The sequence below is a fragment of the Acanthisitta chloris genome, unplaced genomic scaffold (genome assembly GCF_000695815.1).
Source record: "Acanthisitta chloris isolate BGI_N310 unplaced genomic scaffold, ASM69581v1 scaffold5473, whole genome shotgun sequence".
Taxonomy (NCBI): domain Eukaryota; kingdom Metazoa; phylum Chordata; class Aves; order Passeriformes; family Acanthisittidae; genus Acanthisitta; species Acanthisitta chloris.
The window spans coordinates 38590-49575 of record NW_008665311.1 but is presented as its reverse complement, the minus strand read 5'-3'; the positions used below and the strand labels follow the sequence as shown (position 1 = coordinate 49575).

Sequence of the window (10986 nt, the reverse complement as noted above, 5' to 3'; positions counted from 1 at the left end):
AGAGGATGGCTTGTTTCTCAGCCAGCACAGCTTCAATACCTGTGGAAGCCAAGAGAACTTTGCTGAGTATACTTATGGCTGGACTTTACAGCTGAGCCTGGAGCTTGTAACCTGGGTAGCTCTGCACTGCCTCCAAATGCACAAGGGAGGCCGACACTTTTGCAGATGTTTTAAAAGCTGTCCTATTATTTATTCATGCAGTTGGGTTAATTCAACCTGCAATAGAAACATTGCTTATAATACACAATTGCAACATAAGTTTTCACATCAAGTGAAAGCTAAACTAACACAGTAAGTGGCATAAATAATTGAAACTGCGTTTGGAAGGCAGAGAAGGCTGCAGGGTCAGGTTTGAGATGTGAAAGAGCAGAGACATCTCTGCCTGCATACAGGCTTGCTCACTGAGGGTGGTCAGAGCCTGTCCAACAACTACTGCCTGCTCAGGGCCATCCTGCCTGGGCATTCGAGCCTGCCAGGACTCACAGTGCCTGCTGTGCTGCCCGTTTGACTGTGCTATTGGGTAAATTGCACAAAAACTACTGTAGGAGCTATCCTGTTTGCCACAGGCTCTCCAGGGAATACCACATACCTTAACAATGGCTTGCTAAGTATGAGTAGATGTGGGAACTGCAAGACAGCCCTTGCAGAGTCTGTTCTCCCAACCAGTGTCAGTGTTCCTGAGCTAGTTTAATGGGAGTTATATGAGGAATGAGAACCAGACTAGGTCTTAGACAATTCTAAAATGCCAAAAGGTCTTTGATCTGCCTCTTGTTCCCATAGGAACAGCTCAGAAATTGTGACCAGACCTTGAGCTATATAGTCCACTTGAAATGCCAACACACTATACTACACTGCCAGCACTCATCTTCTTGTAGCATGGACAGGAAAAATATCCAGGATGATAATCCTGGGCCAGAATTTCTCCTGTCAATGGCTTGTTTCCATGCATGTCACACTGCTCGGTGTGCAGCCATTGCCCAGTCAGCTCTCACAAGCAGCTGATGAAAATTTGCTTGCAAAAACCACCAACCATTGCTACCCTCAACCTCATAACTGACACGGGAAGAGAGTGAAGCACCTTCACATAGCACAGCTACAACCAGCTGAATGTGTGTGTTTTTTCCTTCCTGTTTTAGAACACTTTGTGTATACTTTAAGTCTACTTCTATCTTTGCCTTTAGGAAGACAAATCAGCCATTTATTGTGAAAAGGGGATGGCAGGACAGATTGCTAGAGCAAGCATATCATCTGTTCCCTGGAGAGATCAGACACAGGTTTGAACCCTAAATTCAGACTGTTGCTTGATATATGTTCATACAAGCCCATGTCCAAGAAATGTCCATGTACACACAGCCATCTTTGAGCCTTGCTTTCTACAACAGTACCTAGGATGCAAGGATCACTCTTTCATCAAACATCTGCAGTGTTCTCACCACAATGACAGGTGTAGCGTCAACTCAGAGTAATAAGCATGATGGAGTAGGACCAGCTGCTTCAATGGCCTCCTGCAACATGCAGAAACAAGACAGGCAACCACAACCTGGGCACTGAGGCTGGGAGGCAAGCACTAAACTTTGCAATAGGGGCTGTTCCCAGGAGCTGACACGGAGTTTGTAGTCCCACGTGAGACAGAAGAACATGGGCATTTGCAGGGATAATGTCAAATTTAGGACAAGGAAGAAGTGCCAGCCTATTGCTACTGCAGTATTTCCCTGTCTGTGCAGAGGCTAAGTTTGGACTTCAACAGAATATCTGTCAGGGGAAGCAGCTCACACATTGCTTGGTGGAGAAAAAGAGGCAATTACTTTTAATTGTAGCTCTCAGCATGAAGAGACTGGAGAGAACATGTGTCTTGTTGCTGGCCAAGTCATATAGTATATTAAAATGTGGTGGACCAAAAGTCAGGTACCTGCAGCAATAAGCAGCAGCAATTGCAGCGGGAATGAGTTTTGAAATTGGGGCCTAGATTTGGCTTTTGGAGTTTGGTATTCTCCAGTCTTTACCTGGAGTAGAAGTGGTATATGTATTGGATTCTGAGTCTCTGTATGGTTTGGTTCGAGGAACCTCTGCAAAATTCAAGGGAAACGAGAACATTTTAGACCATGGGAAAATATAATAAAGGACCCAGTGCAAAGCACTTCCTGCCTAATGGAAAGGCAGCCTTCACTAAGAACTGTGCTTGTGCATAATAAAAGAAAGATCCAGCTGAGTGCTGGTCACCCTTGAAATGGGTCTCTGAATGAGAGAGACTTGAAAAAGGAGAGAGGTGTAGGCTGAGAGATGCAAGGCTTGTGTGACTAGGAGAGGGTCCTGGTGAGAGAACTGAAGATAACAATCAGCAAAGGTAGCCACTGAACAGAAGCAGGGAGAGAACCTGAGGTCTTGTTCTGAAAAGGGACAGCTCAGCTCATTGGAGATTTTGGAGTGGGGATGTTCCTCAGTGCTCCGTAACTGCAGTGGCAATGCCAAACCTTAGAAGCAAGCTTCCTAATGCAGGCCTCCTCATTACCACAAGCAGGACCAACCACTGCTTATTACCCCCATAATGCAGCCAGACAAAGTACAAAGGCCACCCATCTTGAACCTGGACAGAAAGAGAACCAGGTATGTAGCCAGCATTCACTTCTCCCTGTGAACACCAGGGCACAGCAAGCAGAAGATCTTTTTCCTCCTCTGCCACTCCCTCCCAGACAGCATCAGAGATGCTTTATCTGGATGGGGTGAGACTCAGCCACAGGCTTTACCAGCCCCAAAACCTCCCAGCACCACTAGTTCTATCACCTGACAGTGCTGAGCTCCTGCTAGATGATTGCAGGCCTGCTGAGAAGAGACTGAATGAAAGAGCTGATTATATTAAGAGGGAAAAACATTGCGGGGAAACGTGTTGGGGGTGCCAGATAGGGAGTGGGAATGGTAAGCTCCTGCAGAGTGGAAATGGAAGGGCAGGGAGGACAGCAGAATGCTTGCTGGTGCAGCCAGGGGCAGGGTTGGCTGGCAACTCCTTTACAGCACAGGGAGGAAGGGAAGAGTTTTCACACTTACTCCAGGACGTCCCTGTTGAATTGCTTCTTGCTGTTGCCCAGGAACTCCCCGATCATCTGTCGGCTGAGGCCCTTCCGCTGAAGCAGAAAGTGTGCCACCCCAATGGGGGTGTCCGGGATGAAGCCTCGGGAGATCAGGAACTGGATCCCTTTGTCTGGGTTTCTGAAAGAGAAGGACAGAGATGTGGTGAGTTTGCATGACCTCTTTGAGGCATTATGCCTCTGGCTCCCCTCATGACTTGGAGCCATGCAGTCCTCAGTGTGTGCCTAGGCTCCTACGAGCTCCTACCTGTGGCAGGGACAGGACTGGGAAGGTAGGGAAAAGTGACTGGTGGTGTGTTCCTCCGTTGCTGCTGAGGACAAAAAGATGCCATAGGGCCTGCTGTGTCACTTGCAGCACCTACTGTCACCTGGTGATCACGAGTGCTGTCCCACTGCCACAAAGCATCCTGCTATATTACACCATCAGCAGCAACTCTTCCGTCCTCCATCCGCTCCAGGGTCAAAGGCATCATACCCTCCCTGCACCACTGAGTATCTCACAGACAGCATGGGAAATACCAGTGTGTCCAGCTGCTGCAAACACAGCCCACAGAGAGCTGTGCCCAGGGAGCAGTGGGGAGGGATGGGCACAACACCTTTTGTTTCAGGGGAGCTGAGGCTGCACCTTCTGCAGGGCAGACAAAGGCAAAGAGGAAAATGTGGCTGTGAAGAATCTTAGGATACACTGCTCCCATGGTCTATGGGCAAATGAGGCTCCAGACTCAAACGGGCATAACCAGAGGGGGGCATTTTTTTCTATTAAACAAGTATTTCTTTTTGTCATACATTTTCAGTGCTCAGTGTTGAGTGACACTTCCTACCTTCCTCACCTGAGCTTGGTGCTGGCTGCCTGAACAGAAATGCCAAACTCAGATTTGCTTATCTCTTCCTTCACTTCCCTTACCCTCAGCTGTGTTTTCTTCCCCCCTCTGTTGATGCACCCCTCAGGCAGAAATCTCTATGTGAGAGAAGGCCCCCGGAGAATGCTCTGTCGGAGACGGGAGGGAGCTGCCTGCAGCTCCCAGACAGAGGGTTTTCTCCCTCTGTGACTGTGAGTGCCTCTCTGAGACAGGTCTGGTGCTGAGTGGACCCGACTGCCTGGCTGTGGGAGTGATTTTGTGCTTGCAGTGTGTGTGTGTCTGTGCCCACACACACAGCTCTTACACAAACACGGAATGGCTTGGGTTGGAAGGGACTGTTCAAGGCCAGATAGACCAAGGCCTCTGCAGTGAGCAAGGGCATCTTCAGCTGGATCAGGTTGCTCAGAGCTTCCTCCAACCTGACCTTGAATGTCTCCACGGATGGAGCATCCACCACCTCTCTAGGCAAGCTGTGCCAGTGTTTCACAACCCTCATTGTAAATAACTTCTTGTTCTATTGCCACAGGCCCTGCTTTCCATCCCCACCTTTCTTACAAGCACCCTTCAAGTACTGAAAGAACACAGTAAGGTCTTCCTGCAGCCTTCTTTTGTCCAGGCTGAACAACCCCACCTCTCTCAGCCTTTCCTCACAGGAGATGTGTTCCATCCCTCTGATCATCACTGTGGCCTCCTCTGTACTCACTCCAACAAGTCCATATCCTTCCTGTGCTGAGGACCTCAGAGCTGGACACAGTACTCCAGGTGTGGTCTTGCCAGAGTGGTGCAAAGGGACAGAATCCCCTCCCTCGCCCTGCTGCCCACACTGCTTTGGATGCAGCCCAGGACACGACTGGCATCCGGGCTGCTAGCCCACACTGCCGGGTCATGTCCAGCCTCTCATCCACCAGCACCTCCAAGTCCTTCTCAGCAAGGCTGCTCTGAATCCTTTCATCCCCCAGCCTGTATCAATACCAGGGGTTGCTCTTACCTCTTGAGGGGTAGTGCCTGTCTCAACGAGCATGTGTGTGTGTGTCTGTGTCCTGTTTCTTCTGCACCACACATATTCATCAGAGCCCATGCATCTGCATATTTCGGCTTTCTCCGTATGCCTCCTCTAAGCACACGTGTTTCTAAGTATCCTGGGAGTGGGTGTGAGCTTATGTAGTGCCTGTCCCACAGTACAAAAAAGAAAGAATGTATACATGTGTATTGTGCAGGAGGTTTTCTTTCTGTACTTCACTGCTCCACTGAAGGGTCTCTGCCATGATGCACTCTTCCTGAGGTGAATCACTACAATGCCAGGAATGTTCCCACATTCCTCTGGCACCCTGAGCTGGTGAGTGGAGAGAGGTAAGAGGGTGACTTCTTCATGAAAGGATGGAATACTTCCACCATTAACCCAAATTCAGGGTTCCTTGTCAAGGCTCAAGGTGTGAGTTTGCTCACACAGTTTCCTGGGGTGAGGAAAGGACAGGATGAGATTTCAGAGCACGTGAATGCATGATATGCACAGGCACAGACTGTGACACTGTCAGGTGGTGAAGTATGTGGGTGTGCAGCATATGTCTAGCTACAAAGGGATCAGCATTCAGCAAAGTGGCCTGCTCCTTACAGCTCCTTACAGTGGTCTCATGGACATACAGAAAGTAGATGGGCTTGAAATAATTCTGCATAATGTGGAATGTCAAAAGAAAATATCCTGAGCAGTGTGGCATCCCTGGGGAGAGTGTCTGTGAGAACAATCAGTCCATTCGATTTATGCACAGGAAAGCTGCAAGACCTGATACTGAAAAAACCAGGCCTTCTTCAGGGAAAAGCAACAGCATACCTCCTTCATTATCACACAGACCTCCTGGCTCACCTTTGAAGAGCACAGGCAAAAGTCCCTGCAAAATGCAAAGGTGATAATGGCCAGGACAAAAGTCAAGCTAAGCAACAGGGATTCATAAAATGCAGGTCCACCTGCACACTTCGGTATTTGGCAAGTACGGCGTTCACAACACCAGGATGAGCTCGACTACACCAGTGTGACTCCAAAGCCACTGGATTGATTTTGGATTCACTCAGAGGAGCTGGGAGCTGAATACGGCTTGAAAAATGCAGCTCACACACTGGCATGGACATGCAGATTTCAGTAAGATGACACACAAAGCAGAGGATGCAGGACAAAACAGTCCAGCCGTGGCAGCCCTCCTAAACTGCCTAGTCTATGGCTCAAATATACTTTCACACACAATTCTTTTACTAGCAGCAGCCTTCCATCAGTTTTTCCTGGGATTCAATTTGTTTTCCACAAAATCCTGGGATTAGTACAGCATCTCTGCCACTGAACACCTGCAGATATATCTCATGCACTGCAGCATGCAGCTTTCACCCAGACATGGAGCAAACAACTCCACTTCCATCCCTCCTGAGCCTGGTCCCTACTATTGTCCTTAGTGCTGCAGTGGAGTTCGGCACAGGCAGCAAATGCTGTGGGATTCCTCGTGTCCCACTGGCTTTCCCTCTGCCCACACAGCCAGCTGCCCACACACCAAGCGATTACAGCAGTGCTGCAGAATGAAGCAGACTCCATTGCAGGGATTTCAATCCCCTCACTGTGCAGTGGGATGGGGACAGTGCCACAGCAGCACAGCACCGACGTGTTCCCAGGGGCCTGCCCCAAGCCAGAGCTCTGCTGTCAGAAAACCTGATGCCAGGCCAGAGAGACTACGGCAGATGCTGCTGGCAGTGCAGGCTTTCAGCTCCTGGTCCAGGGAAGTAGCCAGGAAAAAGGAGGTGTGCATACACACACCCACTTGGCCTCAGCTCCGCGTCCTGTGGGTTGGTGCTCACATTGCAAACCCCACAATGGCAAACTGGCTCCTTGCTAGAAATTGACAGGGAAGCCAACACACAAGTAACTGCAGAAAGCCGAATGGCCTTCCCAGCCCTTGGACAGAGGTTTACGACGGTGTCACAAGGGGAGGCACCTGTCCCTTAGATACTACTCAGAGAATAAAAGAAAAGCTGCACTCCCCAGAGCTAACAGGTCAGTTTCCTCACTCCTGTCCTGTCTGAACTGACATCAGTTCTGGATGTGTTCTGAAACTAGCCCTAAAAAACCTCTTCCTGGTTCCTGCCTCCTGGTGTCCACAGCCTTTGTACTACACATATATAAATGATGTGCACTGCACTTTTGTCTGTGAAAAACTTCTGCCCCAGACTGCATAATCATCAGTCCTCACTCCGACCAAAGTCCCATGGTAAGTGTGGCACAACATTCTTTTAGTATGGCTACATTACATCTTCCTCATCAGGGGACTCCATTGTAAAACAAGACAGCATATACTTAGATGAGAAAATTCTCATCAAAAGGCAAAGAAGAAATCTAAAGCTCCTTATAGGAGCTCAGCTGCTTGCTGCCAATCCACAATAGACTATCTGTGACCCTGTGAGCTAACCTCTTCTGATGGTAAGCTCTGGGCTGCTCTGCTCTTGCTTTCACACCTACAGCCTTCTCATAGGACATTGGACTCAGACGTTTGAGAGACTGAGATGACTAAACCTGGTCTGTCAGGTGAAAATCTACCCAAAAATCCACCTGAAGGAAAATGACAGCCAGAGCTGTCATTTTGTCATTATGACTCATACTGGGCTAGCTAAGATCAGCTCTACCTCTGTCTCTCTCTCTTTACTTGGAATTGCACCATGTTAAGTAAGCAGGGCTGGGTTTACAGTCCCAGTTATGTTTGTTCCTTTGCAACAGAGTGGAGCAGGAGCCTAGAACCCAGGCTCAGCTGGTAGATGGCAATGGACAGCAACTGGGACTGAAGATTCAGTGAATTCTGAGAGCACGGGCACTACTCATGGGGCAATGGGCTCGTTCCTATGTTGGACAGAAGATAAGGACAGCATTTGGGAGACTTTAGGGAGAAAGCTGGGCAGCCAGTCTGTGTTCTGCATTGCATACCCAGATGGTCATGCCCTTGAACATGAAAGAACTTCCCTGGAGATGGACCCAGACCAAGAGTCTGTCACCACCTGCTCCTGTGAGACATGAAATAGGCTGTGAAACAAGACAGAGGAAGAGCCACTTACATATTAAAGAGGTTCAGTCCAATGCGGTAGAGGCGCTTCCTCATGGTGTCTGTGGAAAGTGTGGGGGACTTGCAGCTGGCTGGGTTCTCGCAGTGGTACCTTGGGAGGCTGAGGATCATGGCCTGCAGAGCTTCTTTTGAGGACACCTCAGAGGCTGACTTGGCTGAAGTGGAAGTGCTGCTGCTGCTCAGCTGCTCTGAGTTGTCTGCATTCTCAGACTCAGAGCCTTTGCTTTGCCCCCTCTCACTGCTAGCATCAAACTGGAGCTTCTGCACAGCCATCTGATCAGGCTCAGCACTGCTGTCTCCTGTGCCATTAGTACTGGCATTCCCCTCGGTGAAAGCGTGGCTGTTCTGGAGAGCTCTGGACTCAGGTAAGCTCTCTGGGGCAGCCGGTGGTTCACTGGCTTCTCCCTCTGCTTCTCCTGGGCTTTCTTCAGCCTTGGTAGCTTGAGAGAGCCCAGCCTGGTCATTGCTGCTGAGGCAGTTTGCCATGGACACCGAGGTAGATGATGAGACAGAGATGTTCTTGTTGTCGATCTGGACTGTGACATCTCGAAAAGCCATCATGAGAGTGCTGCTGCTCTTGGGTAGAGTATCTGGCAGGAGACCTTCCTCTTTCTCCTTGTCCTGCAGCTCAGCTTCTAGATCTTGGTTCGGCTGCATTGAGCTGGCACTGAAGGTCTCTCTTATCTGGTATGAGCCTCCATCTTGCAGAGAGCACATGGTCTTCAGGCTCCAGGTGCTGAGGGCATCGTCAATAGACTTGGCCAGGGACTGAACTTGTTCCGTGAAGGAGTCCTCCAGCTCGGTCAGTGCCCCACTGATGGTGGCTGGCAAAGATGGGGACCTCACTAGTGGGATGCCCACGAAGTTGTACCCCTCCACCAGGGCCTTCTCAGCGGAGAAGCTCTCCGAGTTCTGGACGCGCACTTTCCTCAGAGAGATGCGGCGCGGCATGCGGCTCTCCAGCAGGGAGTTGCGGATCTTCTCGAAGTTCTTGCTGAGCTGGTACTGCCGGAACGCGGTCTGGATGGTGCACGCCGCCCGGCGAGACACCAGGTGACCGCCGTATTTGTGCTCTAGCATTTCGATCTGAAAGACAGAGAAATTTATGTTATTCTTTGCTGATCAACTTCTGATGGCTTTTTGTTATACCTGTTCCGACACTGATTAGTCTCTAATGGCTGTCAGAGGAACTTCTAACACTGAATTAGCTTTTTCCTGCACTGCTGTGCCCTTGATTTCAACAGAAGGTTCCCCTTTGGGCATGGCTGGCTAAAACATCGCACAATGAGCTTCTTCACAGCTGTAACACGATCATGCCTCTTCCTAGGGTGCCATGCATACAAGCTGGAGCCTGCAGGTCCCTTTCCCTTTCAGACTCACTTCTAATGGCCTTTAGGGCAAGCTCATCACTGCAAACACAATGTTCCAGCAATGTGTCTTCCTGCCCAGCAGTGCTCTGGTAATGCCAAGCATTATCTCTTCCCTCAGAGTGCTACTGGCACTCCCTCTCTCCTTAGTCACCTTAAGAAATACTCTCAGGGAAAGGAGAAATCATTCAGAAAAATGGGAAAATTAATTTTAAAATGCAGAAAATGCTGGCTTAATCACAGCAGCTAGTGAGAAATATCAGCTTCCATATAAGTTCGTGGAGGCTGGGTTTATTCAGAGTTTGTGCCTTTTAAAAAGCACTCTGAATCCCAGAATGTCTTCCTTTCTGATATCTGAGCTTTTCAGGTGTCAGGAAGCAGTGAAAAGTCCCAAAAGAAGAAAGACTCTCAGTTTTGAAAGGTAAAAAAACCCTGAATTTTAAATGCTGAGGCAAGATATTAAGAACAAGTAGAAGGAGGATTTACCTGAGCTGGTAACAACAAACACATGTAAATACATCCAGACAGCTAAGTGCCATCTCAGCTGGCTTCAACACAGCAAGTATGTATGTCCACTCTGCTTCTGCAGTCTAGAATTTGTTCTTCCTGGAAATCCCCTCACTCTTCCCCTGCAGCTAGGGTTTCACTAACGTGCTACAGCAGAGTGTTAGATGATGGTGGAAGATGGGGTTGAAGAAAAAAGAAGTACCTTCACTGAGGTTTTGGCTGAACTATGCCCTAAACTCTACAGAGTCGGCACTTCACAGGGCAGAGCACAGGTATAGACCACAGTGTTTATATGTGTGTACGTGTGGAAAAGCCAAAAAGTGGTGAAGTGCAGAACTGGGAGTGCTGGTTAAGCCAGTCCTGAACTAACAGAGGATTCACTGCATCATCCATGTGGTGAGTATGAGCTCAGCAGCAGAACCAAAGGATGAGTTTTATTGACTGCATCCTCATCCCCAGCCAGATACAACTTGCCCCTCATTATGCCATGTTGGCCTAGTACTCACAGGACGAAGAACTGAGCTCACGCAAGATCTGAGTTTAAATGCAAATTGGTTTTGTAGTCAAAGTGAGACTGAGGCATGAGCCTCAGTTCACAGAGTCATGTCATAACATCTGCTTCCTTCTATATTTTTAGCACTATTTAAGTTACAGACAAAACCATCAGTGAGTGACTTAGGTACAAGTGAAGGCCTGGTCTGACAGCTGTGAGAAGCGTAAATCACCTCCGGAATCTTTCCAATACTAACTCCTCTGGAAGTAGGGGAAGGTAACATGACCTCGAGAGATTACAGGAAGAGGGGAACAACGTGACCCCAGCCACTCTGTTCCTGCACTGGTATCCTGGCTGCTGGAGTAAGTACTGAGGGCCTTGCCCATCACCCCAGGCATCATCCCAGGCATCACTCCAGGCAGCAACAAGTCTAGGGATCCTGCTGTGCTGGATGGGTGGCTGCTGTTTATGGAAAGGAGTGGCAGGGAGCACATCCTTTCGTATTTCCCTCTCTGGACATGAATAGGGACCCTCTGGCTTGTGCTCAAACATAAGGTAGGCTTCTGTTTTCTGTCTGCCTTGCCCTTG

At 49.1% G+C, this 10986-nt stretch overlaps 1 protein-coding gene across 1 annotated transcript in view; it reads right to left on the bottom strand.

Moving 5' to 3' along the window:
• Positions 1–9111, bottom strand: part of IQSEC3 (IQ motif and Sec7 domain 3) — a 23715-nt gene extending 14604 nt beyond the window's left edge. The window contains exons 1-2 of the mRNA XM_009071679.1: positions 8024–9111; positions 3043–3204 (exon numbers count right to left, since the gene is read on the bottom strand). Of these exons, the coding sequence (XP_009069927.1) occupies positions 3043–3204; positions 8024–9111 (1250 nt within the window). The remainder of the gene's footprint in view (positions 1–3042; positions 3205–8023) is intronic.
• Positions 9112–10986: the final 1875 nt, after the last annotated feature.